At 45.9% G+C, this 15,149-nt stretch overlaps 1 protein-coding gene across 2 annotated transcripts in view; it reads right to left on the bottom strand.

Moving 5' to 3' along the window:
• The window catches only part of PITPNC1 (phosphatidylinositol transfer protein cytoplasmic 1), a 257,389-nt gene that overhangs the window by 33,366 nt on the left and 208,874 nt on the right, over positions 1-15,149 (bottom strand). For both annotated transcript variants that reach the window (XM_059998410.1, XM_059998411.1), the window contains one exon: positions 11,382-11,477. In XM_059998410.1, the coding sequence (XP_059854393.1) occupies positions 11,382-11,477 (96 nt within the window). The remainder of the gene's footprint in view (positions 1-11,381; positions 11,478-15,149) is intronic.

Below are 15,149 nucleotides of genomic sequence, written 5' to 3'. Positions count from 1 at the left end.
AGATGAAGACAAGCTACTAAATAGCACCTATTCTTTCCTGGATATTTTTGGAGCAGAAGCTGAACAGTTGTACTTGGAGTCTGAAACAATGGAAGTGGAGGAGAGAATCACTAGGTCAGGTCTTATTTCTCAAGAGAAAAAAATATCACTTCCATCATCCCAGAGTCACAGCCCTAGATTCTTAGAGCTAGTTGGGAAAGGGCTTGGGCAAGATCTAGCCAGAGGATCTGACGGACACTGATTACGGTCTTCAATGAAAGAAAATAAATTTGGATGAGGGTCGATCCTAAGCCAGCCCCCAACTCAGCAGCAACTTAGGAGAAAACTGCACAAATGTATATTATAAAAATACTGTTGGTTGGCAAGGAAGGCATTGAGTATGACTCTACAGATGACAGATGGTATCAGATTCTCAACAGATGGAATGAAAATCAAAGGTATTGACCCCTCCCTCGGTAGGGGATTGGGCAGTCTTCCAGGCTTACATTGCTGTTTCCTTTCGCCTCTACAAAATTAAGTAACAATAAAATGGTTTTAGAATGTGAACACTGTAAATCGACCTTGCTTAGGCAGAGCTTCCCTACCTTGAATGGATAAACAGGTGTGACAAGGTCCGGGTCCCCTTTGCCCCTGGGTGAGCAGACTGGGCCTCCTGACCCTGGGGGGTGGTCCTCTGTGACCAGGAGCTCCCTGACATGCCAATCAAAACCGATCATTTTCTATGTGCATATCATGGCATGAAAAATGTTGGGAAGCTCTCCTCTGAGGTTTTCCCCCAAACGTGATGCATTCATACACAGATCCTTGGGTCCCACCTTACTGCATCTGGTTTGGTAGGTCCAGAGAGGGTCCCAGGCATCTGCACTTTTTTAAGCTCCTAAGGTGATTCTAATCTGATCTGGGAACTCTGCTCTAAGGGACAGGAAGTCCTGGTGTTTTAATAAGGCAAAAAATAGCAGGGGCTGATGTAGGTGGCAAGCTGCGGATTTAATGCCTGTTTTCTTGAACGTACAGATGGAGGTTCTCCATGAGATGGGACTGAAGAAGAGCTTGGTTATATCTGTTCACTTCTGGCTGAAAGCCTTTCCTTTGGATCCCGCTTCCTTCTTTTAAAGTCTTAACTATTATTCTTCTAAAATACACCTGGTAAAAGGCTTGTGGTAGACAGCTGATAAAATGCCCAAACTGCCTTGGGTAGCATCCTGGGACTCCAGTGCTACAGACTGCCCCAGGTTGGCACAACAAACAGTAAATGCAACCTCTAAGGTTTCTTAGGGGTGAAGTATAAGAGGCACATGCCAGTCTGAATTCAGGTTAAACAATAACAGAAGCAATACGAACACATTTTTTAAAAGGTCTCAGCAGTACAAATGGCTCCATTTTCTGAAGGATCTTGCTGTACCTGCAGCAAATTCTGTCATCTTGTGGACTGGAGTGATTGAAACCAACCCTGTGCTTCTCTTCTGCATTCATGCCAACAAGTAAAAAGCAATATGCAAACAAACTCCCAGAGCCCCACTCATGGCAGCCACTTTCCAAAGACACTTGGGGGACTTCCCTGGCTTTGCCTTCCAATGCAGGGGATGCAGGTTCGATCCCTGGTCGGGGAGCTAAGATCCCACATGCCTCGTGGCCAAAAAACCAAAACATAAAAAACAGAAGCAATATTGTAACAAATTCAATAAAGACTTAAAAAAAATGGTCCACATCAAAAAAAAAAAAATCTTAAGAAACAAAGACACTTGGTTTCTACTGAGCAACCATCCCAGCGACACATCTGCAGATCTCAATGCCAGTGTCAAAGCAGGGAGAAGGGAACATTTATTAAATGCTAACTGTGTGCCAGTACTGTGCACTTTAATGCTTTGCCTTTCATCACATCGTCTCATTGCATCTCATCTCATCTCTCCATATCCATCCACTCATTTGAACGGAGGAAGAGATTCAAGATGGTGAATCATCATTGGTGCTGATGAAGTGCAATGGCTGTGATCACCTGGGAGGCCTCCCAAAGCCTGAGCCCCTTAGTACATTAGGGTTGAGCTCCATCTACTCAAGGAAAGCATGGGCTGGGAATCCCCATCCGTGAGTTCTAGAGGTTATCTTTCGCACAGATCCCTCTTCAACAAGCCCAATTGTTTCTCCCTTCAATGGATGTTTTGCTTGGTTGAATCCTCCCTTTTGGGACCTGGGGCCATTTCCCCAAAGGCTCTTTCTATTGACTCAATGACCCAGCACCACAATCAGCAACTCCACTCCTGGCAGAGACTTAGAATCTCTGGTTTTGATCTGATATTTAGGAATTCATTTGCCTCAGTTTTGTTTGATTCACATGGTTTGGCATTTCACTACCCAATCCAATTGGTAAGATTTGGAACTGCTATTCTGGGCACCGAGCTCTGGGGAACCTCATTCATGAAAACTATTGCAGCAGTTTAAGTTGGTTATTTTTCCCCTTGAAAAATTAAAAAAACAAAAATCCTTTCTCTAGGGTGGAGTTGGGCACTAACGTTTTCCTAGTACTCCCAATAAAAATTGGCTTTGCTCACACATTGCAGTAGCTCCACGTGATTAGGCCAAAAGAACAGTAGTGGTTTTAAACACCAGCACTAGGCGTGGTATTTCAGTAAGACTTGGGGACCCAGCTTTCTTTTACTTGGAAGAAATGAGAACTGAAAGAGAGTACCTATTTGTTATTGGTCTAAAAATGACGCAGCCAGGGTTGTTGAAGACTGGACTACTGTTTAGTGCCCTGTTATTTCCAAAAGTTTCTTTTCATTAACAAAGTTTTATTGCTGCCAATATGGCTGAAGGTGATTTGTTCACGAAAAGAGGTAGCAGAAGAAGGAGACAAGTAAGTTGATGAGTTACAGGGTTCTAAACCTCTTGGTGTCCAGCGGTCTGCCCTCACCACCGCCCCCCCCCCGCCCCCTGAGAAAGTCAGTTTCTCTGGTGTGGTCACAAATTGAGACGCCTTGCAAGGTGGCTGGTGACCCTGCTTTGAAAGTTCTCAGCTACTTGCAGAATAAAAGCCAAATTCCTTGGCTTGACATTGGAGGCTCTTCTTTTCTGCCCCGGTTACTCACTGACCCTTGAACGTGCAGCGGAATTCCCTACCTTTTCACCGCCTTTGCTCTCACTCAGTACACTGCCTTTCCAATCTCACTTCTTCAAAATTCAGTGTGTTCCCACACAAGTGTGGATCAGAGAATCATTTAATATAGCTTTGGAGTGGGGGGCAATTTGGCTATATCTAAAAAGATTTAAACCCACATGCCCACTGACACAACAATTTCACTTTTAGAACTTATTCTACAGAAATATTAAAACTACGCCAAAAAAACATATAGCATGAGGGTGTTGCCTGAAGTACTATAATAGCAAAAGAATGGAAACACTCTAAATGTCCACCAAATGGAGAATGGCATAATCATACACGGGCACATCATACAGTCATTACGAAGTCTGCTAGAGAGACGTGTCCTGCCCCAGAAAGACGGCAAGCTTATATCGTTATTGAGAAAATGCATGTTGCAAAGTTGCATCGTGTGAGCTCATTTTTATAAAATAATGTCATGTATGCGTTATGTTTAATCATAAGCCCCATAAACACCAACTTTAACAACGCCTAACTTGGGACTTCCCTGGTGGTGCAGTGGTTAAGAATCCGCCTGCTGGGCTTCCCTGGTGGCACAGTGGTTGAGAGTCCGCCTGCCGATGCAGGGGACACGGGTTCGTGCCCTGGTCCGGGAAGATCTCACATGCCACAGAGCAACTAAACCCATGCGCCACAACTACTGAGCCCGCGAGCCACAACTACTGAGCCCGCGAGCCACAACTACTGAAGCCCACGCGCCTAGAGCCCATGCTCCTCAACAAAGAGAAGCCACTGCAATGAGAAGCCCGTGCACCACAAAGAAAAGTAGCCCCCCACTCACCGCAACTAGAGAAAGCCCGTGTGCAGCAATGAAGACCCGATGCAGCCAAGAAAAAAAAAGTTCTTCTTCCAATGGCTTTCCTTCTCATCTATTGCTCCGGCCACTTCCAGAGGCCACCACGTGCTTCCCTCTCTAATAGCACTGGCCTCATGGAGACCCTGTGAAGGGAGAGGCGCAGGGCCCTGCGATGCAGCAGCTACTGGAGACCCTTCCACTGACTATCTCCTTGCAGGCTTTCTGTGCCAGCTTTGGAGGCTATCACTGGGGAGCACTTTGGTGGTGGAGGCTTCGCCCCACACCAGTGGGCGCAGACAGTTCTTATTATCCCAGAGGTGCCCAGCGCCGCCAAATTGGAACCCATCACCAAACAGCTGCGTTATTCTCAGAAAGAAGCAGATGGACGGAGGGAAAAGGGGAAAAAAATGACAATAACAGCACAACAACAAACTGAACTCCACAGTGGACCCCAGCAGGAGGCAGCTGTGTTAAATCTGGCCATTTGGAGATAACTGAAAATTTTTTTTTTTTGATAACTGAAAAATCTGACCACCCTCAACCATCAAGATATAGACCGACATGAAAATATTCTTAATTTGAGGGAACAGAGTGGTTTGGATGAAGCACTTTGTACTGAAGGGTACAGCTGAGTATGACAATATTTACTCATTTCATCTCTCTGTTCCCTTTCTGGGGCCTGTTGTACTTAGCAAACAGCATTTAATCTCTTACCCTTGACAGTTACTGGAAAAGTTAGACGTATCTCTTTGTTCGCTTCTCTCTCCCTTAAGAGAGAATTCAGCAGATATTTAGATCGGGTGTGACCAATGAACTGGCTTGTAAGGATTCCTTAGTTCAGGAAAACTCTATAATCCAGGGGGCCTGGAGGCTGAGTTCCAAAAGAGTCCCCTCGTCACCCAACTCAAAGGGAAAGCTCTAAATCAAATCCTGCCTAAAAACTTGCCTGGTACTCTCCTACCTTCAAGCATACCACTTCAGGGGTACTTGCTTCTGAGACAGTCTCACATTCTCCTTCATTGCTACCCGAGTTCAAAACGTTGTAAATTTCCCTGATTTCTCCATTAGAATTATTATGCTTTATTTAACACTGGTAAAATGGAGACCTCTTTTACATCTTGCAAAATGAAGAGAAAGAGGAATTTCCTTTTTTTCTTAAAAAAAAAACAAAGGATCCAGTTCAAAGGGTAGTGGAGACTAGACACGATTATGGCCTTTGTAGCCCCAGTGCCTAGCACAGAGCCTGGTACACAGTAAGCACTTAATAAGTGCAAACGAAAGAAATTAATGAGTCTTGCTTCTAATAGGTTTTCCTGCATTTCCTGTCCTTGGATTGGCCTACAGCAGAGTTTCTCGACTTTGCCGCAGTTGGCATTTCGGGCTGGGTAATTCTCTGCTGTGGGGCTGTCCTGGGCATCGCAGGATGTTTATAGCAGCATTCCTGGTCTCTGCGTACTAGATGCCGTAGCAAACAACCCCTTGCCAGTGGTGACAATCGAAAATACCTCCAGACGTTGCCAGATGACCCCTGGGGAGCAAAACTGGCCTTAGTTGGAAACCACTGGTCTATAAACTCCCCTTTGCTTTACATAAATCAATGAAGATTTTTAAAAAACAAAGCACAACACATCCTCTACTTCTAAACTTCCTCTCCCAGAAAATGACATTTCTTTTTTCTTTTTCCCCCTTTCTACTCAAGGCTGAACATTTAGAAACTGTGTATGACTCCACATTCGTGTCTCTGGGGGGGAGCTGCGGGGACAGACTCCTGGAAGGCCACTAGAGATGCCACTTTTTCTGGTCCCTCTTGATCTTGTAATGGAAGCTGAACCTTAAAAACGACTGCAGTGAATCCAGGAGGAAGAGCACTGGACTTGGGCCAACACCAAAGGCCTCTGAGTTAGAGCTCCCTAAGCCTGACTTTTGGAGACTGTCCAGGCTGGACCAGTCCTGGAGGCTGGGTGTTGAGATTTGTTCCTGCATCGCAAATGGCCAACTCAGCTTTGCAGGTGTGGGCTCACTGCCCGTGTCCTCTGAGGGCATGCTACAACTGATCGGCCTGAGTTCCTCCTTCCTGGGTTGGGATTTTCACCTTGAAATTCTGGCAGAGCATCAGAGGGATGGGCACCTTGGCAGAAGAAAGAACGCACGTATCGACCACATAACAAGTACAACCTGCTCAGACACTGGCTTCTCTTCGTCTTTGCTGCTTGGGTGGTGCTGATGTGACTTGATGCAAAGAGCTTCATGATTCTAATGGGGGCAGGGCCTTGGTGGGGCCCTGTGGAGGTGCACCTGGAGGTGCTCTCTGGGCCCGAGAAATCACACTGTTTTCTTTTTTTTTAAACAATGCAGTGCTGCCCTGTGGAGTCCTGCCACAGATAGGAGAGAAAAACTTGAGATTAAGAGGTTCTTGGGAGCTGCAGCTTAGGCCCCTGATGTGGCTGGGAAACAACGGCACCACAAAATGAGAATAAAGAGAGCGCTGGGCTGAGCTACCAGCCGATGCTGAGTCTCCGGAGTCCTTCTGAAACTCTGCTTAGTGGGGGCCCTTGTGCCACCAGGCAGAGGGCACCCAGCGGAAAACTTCCAGCTCTGGTCACCTTAGTGAGAGAGGCATTCTTGCCTCATGTGGTTCGGAGGTTTCCAGGGACAAATGGAAAAAGAAAAGAAATTACTTCAATCCCCTGCTTCGGCCTGGATGGAGGTGTGTGTGTGTGTGTGTGTGTGTGCGTGCGTGCGTGCGTGCGTGTGTGTGTGTGTGTGTGACGGGAGCTGAGTGGTGACCCAGATAACCCTGGTCTGAATGCATAAGCCTCAAAGTCTCAGAATAGACTGAGCCCACCAGCATTTCAGCTTTCTCTGCAGAAAATGCGTTCCTATTTACGACGCTGACATAGAAAAAAAAAAAAAAATATATATATATAAGGAACTCTGCTTCACTACTGTTAGCTTAATGGCCACAAATGCATTTTCATTGATAGCGCCCGCTCCGAAATTGTCACTGCTAGAAGGAAAAAATAAAGCCCATGGCTTTCACTCATTCATTCAACAACCGTTTTGTGAGTGGCTGCTATGTGCTGGTTCTGTCCTAGCTGCTGGGGAATGGTGATGAAGACGACAACCCTTGTCTTCGTGGAGCTCAGGGTATAACTGTGAGCTAGCACGAGCCAGCATGATCTAGAAGCCACAGACCAGAATCCTTGCTGCCAGTGGGTAGGGAGTGGGGTGCCCAGGAGAGTCCAAAGAGGAGAAGTCACATTTGAGCTGAACTCTAAAGAGTAATGACTAGAAGCTTCCAAATTGAGAGGAACAGAGGTGTGGAGGGCTGGAGGGGAGAAGGCAGAGGACCATGCTAAGGGGACCAGGCTTTTAAGCAGAAAATGACAAGGTCAGATTTCATTTTAGAAGGAAATTCTTGTGGCAGGGAGGAGGATGTTAATTATTTACAGTGTGCAGAGGAGAAATGTATTTGGAAGTGGTTTGCCTTCTGAATCGGTTGTTTCCCTTATTCTCTGTCCCTGGCTACTGACACACAACCTAAACAGCCTAGGACACTCACTTCTCTCCCTTCTGGTAGGCTCATACTGCAGTGTGGATTCTGGAAGTCCAATGATGGTGGGTTTAGGTCATAAGGGAGTCCCACGGAACATACTTTTCCTATTATTTTATTGCAGGCTCCCAAGTCTGCCTTTTCCTCTGTGGTCTAACTGCCAGGGCGAGTGAGAAAAAATTCTACCTGTAATGTAGGCTGGCGATCGTTTGGGAAGCAGGGCTTGACAGAGTGTGCAGGGCTGAGCCCTCTGGGGCCCCCTTCCTCCACATCCATTAAGTAAGACTCCAGGACAGGCAGGGGTGGCTCTGAGTGTGAGAGCTGAGTCCAGACCTCCATTCATCTCCAACGACTTTTACTTTCAGGGCAGGATTTCCCAGCCTTGGCATACTGACATTTGAGGGTCCATCACTCTTGTTGTGGCGGGCTGTCCTGTTCATTATAGGATGTGGTTAGTGGCTGGTAGCACTCCCAAGTTGTGACAACCAAAAATGTCTCCAGGGACTTCCCTGGTGGTCCAGTGGTAAAGAATCCACCTTACAATGCCGGGGTCGATCCCTGGTCGGGGAACTAAGATCCTACATGCCGCGGGGCAACTAAGCCCGAGCGCCACAACTACTGAGCTCTATGCCTCAACTAGAGAGCCTGCATGCCACAAACTACAGAGCCCATGTGCTCTGGAACCCGTGCACCACAAGTACAGAGCCCTCACGCCCTGGAGCCTGTGCACCACAACTAGAGAGGAGCCCACACGCCACAACAAAAGATCCCGCGTGCCTCAATGAAGATCCCGCGTGCCACAACTAAGATCTGACACAGCCAAAAATAAATAAATAAATAAATAAAAATCTTAAAAAAAAATGTCTCCAGACATTGTAAGCATCCTTGTGGGGCAAGATCGCCCCCAGTGGAAAACCACTGCTCTTAGAGACAGTTTTCCATTCTCATCTTATTTGATCTCTCACCAGCATTAAGCATAACCGATCCCTCTCCTCTCTTGAAACTTGCATTCCTTGGTGCTCTCTCCTTGTTTTCCTTCTAATTCTCTGGCCAATTCTTTGTAGATCCCTGGGGCCTCCTCATCCTCTTCCTGATCTCCAAATATTGCTGTCCTAAATTTAATGCTCGGACCCGAACCCCTTTCCCATTATACTGTACGCTTGCTCACTCTCATCCATCCTCAGGACTTTAAATTCTTCTATTTCCCAAATACTCTCCAATTTGTCTCCAGCCCAGATCTCTCATTTAAGCTCCAGACCCACTTCTATTTGTTCTAGATGTCTCACTGTCATCACAAAATCCATCCATCTTTCTCCAAAATCCACTCCTCTTCTCACCCCCATCTATCTGTTGCCCAAGCTGTAAACCTTAAGGTCATCCTGACTCTTCCTCTTCTCTCACCTTCACACCCAGTCCACGACCAATCCCTGTCAAGTCTCTCTTTAAAATATACCTCCAAGCCATCTGCTCCCAGCCCTCCACTTCAAGTTGCCATATAACTTCAATAATCAACAAGGTAGACAACTCCGATGACCTCAGTGGTTTCCTGACTTCCACTCTGCTCCCGGCCGGTCCCTTCTCCATCCAGAGCAATCTTTTAAAAGCACAAATCGGATCATATGATGTCCCAGCTTTAATTTCTTCGAAGGCATCCTACTGCATGTAAATAAAATCTAAGCGTCTTAACATGATCCCACCCTCTTTCCCAACCTCCCTTTGTGCCATTCTTCCTTCTGTTTCTGCTGCTGCAACCACACTGGCCTTCTTTTGTTTCCTTATAGGTAACACCTTGGGACTCCCATGCATGCTGTCACCTCCCCCTGGAGCACTGTCCCCCAGCTCTTTTCATCCTGCGGGTCCCAGCAGGCCATTTCTCCCTGAGCATCATTCCTGATCCCATCCTCTTAAATTCAGTTTCCCTATCGTGGTCTCTCCCTGCAAGCTTCCTTATGGCACCTGTGACTTTTACTCCATATGTGCTCATGTAGTTATTTCTTTGTTGTTTGGCTCCCCTGCTAGACACCCTCAGTGTCTCTTCTGTTCATTGCCACGTCCCCATCTAAATATTGTCTGTGACACTCAGTGAGTACTCAGTACATATTTACTGGATGAATGACTATTCCCCTCTCATTTCCTTGGTCAAACTGCATCTAGAAAAGAATATTTTATGACCCAGGAAAATGAATGACTGTGAAACATGAAAAAATGGTCCTTGAACATCTGTGTCAATGAGAAAAAGCTTTCCAGTGGTGGTTCTTGGGAGCACAATGCACAGGGAGATGAGTCAGGTACATGATGACTAGAAATGAGACGTGTTGATTTTGTCATTAGTGTTCCATATCTGTCCTAAGACTTTCCTCCGAATCAGAAGGGAACTCCCTGAGTGCCAGGCAGGACCACACCAAAGCTATCTAAGAGGAAGAGCTGAAATCAGTTCAGAGTTTTCTGGCAACGTTGCCTTTCTAGAAGGCTTGAGCTACCAAAGAGGCCAGGACGTCCAGGTAAGACAGCAGCCCCCCAGGCCCAAGGAGCCACAGAAGCGACGGGGCAACAGCTTCACCCAATGCACTGCATGATGCTTTGCACATCACTGAAGCCCCATAAGTACTGGTGGCCTTGAGATGAAACCACAGAAGTACCTCCTCTAAGACAAGGGGAGGCCAAGCTTCTCCTCTTGAGCAGGTCCACAGTTATACAGAGAGCATTTCATTTTGTTCTTCTGAAAATTCACAAGTGTGGTTGGCTGCAGAATGTAATGTAAATGGATGACGTTCAAAAGCTCATCCTTGAGTCCCACCAAGAGTAATTCACATCAGCCTCTCCCCGACTTTAAAGAGACAGCAGCTGCAGAGCCCATGCCTGCAATTAAGCAGCTAAGCATTTGCTAACATTGGGTTAGACTCTGATATCCAAACGAATCCCAAAAGGTGGAAGCAAAAAAAATCTGAACCACATTGGGAGCCCAGTGTGTGTCACGGTAGAATTCATTTTTACCGGGTGTATTTATTATGTCTTAAATCAGCCCTAACCAAGCTGAGGGAAGAGTTTCAAGGTCCATGTGTTACAGCTCAAGGACGAGACTGGGGCCCCAACTCCAAACATATTGTGATTGGCTGAATGTTGCTAAACAACAAAAATAGCCCAGCATCTGTTGTCATTGCAGGGCTGGGACGTTATTTCCAAGGGGGTCACCCAAGTTCCGTCAGCAGCCATTAATAAAATACTAACAGGATACAAATGGGGACTTGCACTAACAGTAAAATAGCAAGTTCGCACTGAGGCACACAATGGATTCTGGTAGGTGGGAGTCATACAGACACATATTCTCTTAAATTTATTCTTAGTCAAGATGAAAAAAAGAGAGGGCTGCATGAAGGCACTTCTGGTTTTGAGAGAAAGGTTCTGTGCAGAGATGAGCTGTCCAAGTTTCAATATGCACTCAGGGAGGATTGATGGAGCATTTTCTTTGTGTTAGACCCCAAAGGTACAAATAAAACACAGCTCCTGCAGAGGGGGGGAGACAGGCTGGGCCCAGGCCTGGCCAAACAGGAAGCCAGAGGTGGCTGCTGCATTTTATAGGCCAGTTATCGTTGGGTGGTTCAGCCTTGTGAGTATTTTGCTGCCCAGATTGATGGCAGAGCTGGGGAGATAGGAGACTACATTGAAATTGAGTGGCAGCCGGGGTTAACCACGGGCCCCAAGCAGTAGGGACTTCATTTTGAGACCCGCAGTAAAGAGTCCAGCAAGATGTGAAAGCAAATTGAATCAACACAAAGACAGATGGAAGTGTCCCAGGTCAGTGTGGACTTAATAAATGTTTGTTGAATGAATGATTGAATGACTCTCTTCCACATGTCACCCCATCTATTGCTCACCTCAGATTCTTTGTAGTAACGTTCTGGAATTTCATCGCAGGCAATATCGATAAAGCACACTTCTCTCTCCAGATCTTTGGCTTCATTGTCAAAAATCTGAAAGAGCACAGCAACAGTATCAAAGGTTAGTGACAGTGGGTGAGATCCTCAAGGTGCCTGCAAGTTGGCCCAACGGTGCCTGAGGCGGAATAACTCCCCACAGAGCATCTTCACATGGCTCGGTGCCCCCGGGGAGAGCTCTACGCTGCCCCCGAATGTGCAAGAATCACGAAAAGGTTTTATTCATCGCTTACATTTTGTCACATCAGAGGCAGGTGTAGCATCAATCACCACTTGGTTAGGGGAAGAAGAAAAACAGGCTGTTTTTAGTAGTTCAAGAGTGAAGACATAAATCTCTTCCAAAAGTTTCTTCCAAAAAGGAAGTCTGCTGATTTTTGGCAGTTAATCTAAACAGGGGGAGGGAAGAGGCTAAAAAGGTTCTGGGTAGATAGGAGACAAAAAGTAGTAATACAGCCTGAGATTTAGAGAAGAAAAATGTGGGTTTTTTTTTTTTCATTACAATGTTTACATATATTTAATATCAGAAATAACACACACTCATTGAAGAAAATACAGATAAACGAAAAAGAAGAAAATAAAGATTGTCCATAATCCCATTACCCACTGTCTTATTCTTGATCATTTAAGAGCATGATTTCCTTGGTACACACAGTGGTAAGAAGGTGGAGCTTGAAAAAGTACTGAGATGGCTTCCTGCCAAGCTACGCTTGATTCCACTGGCCCAGAATGTCCAACACTTGCAAAGAAATATGTAAGACAGTGTTTCCCTGGTGGCGCAGTGGTTGAGAGTCTGCCTGCTGATGCAGGGGACGCGGGTTTGTGCCCCGGTCCGGGAAGATCCCACATGCTGCGGAGCGGCTGGGCCCGTGAGCCATGGCCGCTGAGCCTGCGCGTCCGGAGCCTGTGCTCTGCAATGGGAGAGGCCACAACAGTGAGAGGCCCGCGTACCGCAAAAAAAAAAAAAAAAAAAAAAAAAAAAAAGAAATATGTCAGACAGCCACATATATAGATGTACACTCTAGTGGAAAGATTAAGTTCCTCTACTTTTTCCCATTGCCACTTTTTCTGATCTAAAGGGATACACTTCTGAAGGATAGTAAACAGATTAAGTTTGCAAATCACTTGATCCTTGGAGAAAGTCTTAACTGTAGCCCTACCTCTCTGTTTAGCTAATTCCTACAAGGGAATCATCCACTAACACTAGTTAAATCTGACTCTCTAGAAGAGAATGAAATATTTTGAAAGAACAGAGTGGTTGACGCCGAAGAACATTGTCTTGACACAAATTTGGAGCCTATTAATAACACACTCTCCCGCAGGAGAGCATCTGGAGGGCTCTTTACAAGTTGAAACTCCTAGTCCTTTCCAAATGCTTTCTGAATAATATCTGTGCTGATTATTATCTGCCCAGTCTGCTGTTTGCTCTGTCACCAATTTTCTTCTATAATGATTAGATACTGGACTCTTCAGATTTATTCAAGATTAACTCCCCAGTCTGACTTGAGGAGGCCACTGCATTTTCCATAAAGGCAGAGAAAGACTGGTTCCTGGATCAGCTCTGACTCCTTCCATGGCCAGTTGAAGTCAAGAGCTTGGGGACACTCTCAATGTGTTTGGGAGGGACAGGTTGATTGCTTTGAAATGGAATGGAGAGACGGAAGGAAAGTAAGTTCAAGGTTGAGTGGAGAAATAAGTTGTGAAATGAAACACTGGGTCTCAGGGTGTTTGTGTGTTTCTCTCTCTTCCCATGAATCTCTTTTAAAGTGTGTGCAAGAGAAGGAAGACATGTGCCTCATTAAGAAAACAAAACAGAAGGGAACACCCCAGAGGCAAATGAGCTGCTAGAGAGTAAATTACAAGAGAAGTTAGAGAGCTTTGACATTTATTGGTGGTAAAATTTATGGGACTGAAAGAAGGGAAAATGAACAGGGGTTAAGGGAGTTATTGACAGATTAGGTGGCTTTTCCTAATTTAATTCAAATACTTTTGGATCACCCATTATCACATTATTACATTATTGCCCTTCTGCTCCAAGTTCACCCTTAAGTCTCTGCTCTGAGATAACAGACTGGACCCTGTAAGAAGTTCTCCTTGACAGCGAGTAGGACACTAAGTCATTTATTAGGGGGACCCTGCAGGAAGAAGGGTGCTTCTCTTCCTGGTTTGAATCTTATTCCTGCTGCAGAATCTGTTGGGGTGGGGGTAGGGGGGAGGACGGGGGACATGCGGTGCTGCTCTGTCCCAGCTGCATGCCCGGAGTACACAGTTGCCTGGTGACCTCGGAGTCCTGGCCTTCAACATGGCCCTCCTGATTTAGGCACCATGTGTGCCAGGCCTCGCACTGCCAGTGGTGCCCTGACCCTATATACCTGCCCACCAGTCTCATCTCACCTGAACCCAGAGGGCTGTTTTCTGCTGCCCAGCAACTGTGGACAAGCTCTGGTCCAGGAAACCCAGCAAACTTCTCTGCCATCCAGTGGGCTACAACCACAACTCCTGCAAGGAGGTCTGAACTCCAGCCATGGAGGTGGACCCCTTTCAAGTTTGTTCTTGCTTGCGTCTACTCCCTTAGCCTTTGACTTCTCTTTACATCTTTACGGTTACTCCAGTCAAAGTTTAATAATTCCTTATATTACTTACATACTCTTCCTGTTCAAACTACTGTGTGGTTTATGCCTCCCAATTGGGCCCCAACTAATACCTCCACTGCATACAAAACGGCGCCCTTGGCTTTGGGGGCTGCAAAGATAAGAAGGGCTGAGTTCTCTTACCACCAAACCCACCACTTTGCACCAGAAAATATCTCAGATGTAATATGGCAGCCATGACACCATCGCAGATAGGCAGCAATGGTGACACAGATGAAGGCCCACGGAGGCTACACAGTTTGCCCAATGTCACAGAGCAAATCAGCCATGGAAAATCAAATCAAATCCATATCTCCTTCATGTACTCTCTCCATTATATTGCTTTACCTTTCTACTCTGAGTTTTGGGCCCCAAAGCCAATAATTTATGGCATACATTGTCACTGGATACACTGAAAAATGTAGACACACCACATAGAGAGTGGAGTGTTGGAGAGAAACTCAATCTAAAGCCAAAATTAACTGAAGTGTCTCAGAATCTGACATTGCTAGAAGAAACATTGTAAAAAAAAAAAAGAAAGGCTGAGTTCCTGCCCTTAATGAGTTACCATCTAGTGGGAGAGAAAGACTGGGAAGCTACTCCCCAAAATACAAGATGGAAGAAAATATTTGCTACAAAAGAAAGAATATACTGTCAAGCTAGGGAGAGGAGTCATTTATGTTGACTCAACAACTACAAGGTCAGGATAGTATTATTATTTCCAGTTTTCAAATGAGAAAACCAAGGCTCAGAGAAGTAAAAGAGCTGCCTGCAGTCACACAGCCCGTCGGTAGAGAAGCTCTGATTCAGGGCAAGTCTCCAGGCTTCACAACCAGACTCCTCCAGGGATAAAAGGCTGCCTCTTGGCACCCAACCGAGAAGGTAAATATCAATCAAGAGTACTTCCTATTTCTTTCCAGAAAGATGAAACTGGACTCTGATTCTCTTCCTGCTACCAAAAAATGTATGTCCTGAGTAGCTATTATTGGGAACTCCCCAACGACTTGGAGCTTTTCTGCTGAGGCTGCAGTAGAATCTACCTAGGTAGCTTTCAGTTCCAACTCTGGACTCCTTCTTCAAT

The sequence above is a fragment of the Delphinus delphis genome, chromosome 19 (genome assembly GCF_949987515.2).
Source record: "Delphinus delphis chromosome 19, mDelDel1.2, whole genome shotgun sequence".
In the NCBI taxonomy this organism is placed as follows: Eukaryota; Metazoa; Chordata; class Mammalia; order Artiodactyla; family Delphinidae; genus Delphinus; species Delphinus delphis.
The sequence above is the reverse complement of the archived record's forward strand: the minus strand, read 5'-3'. Positions and strand labels throughout refer to the sequence as shown.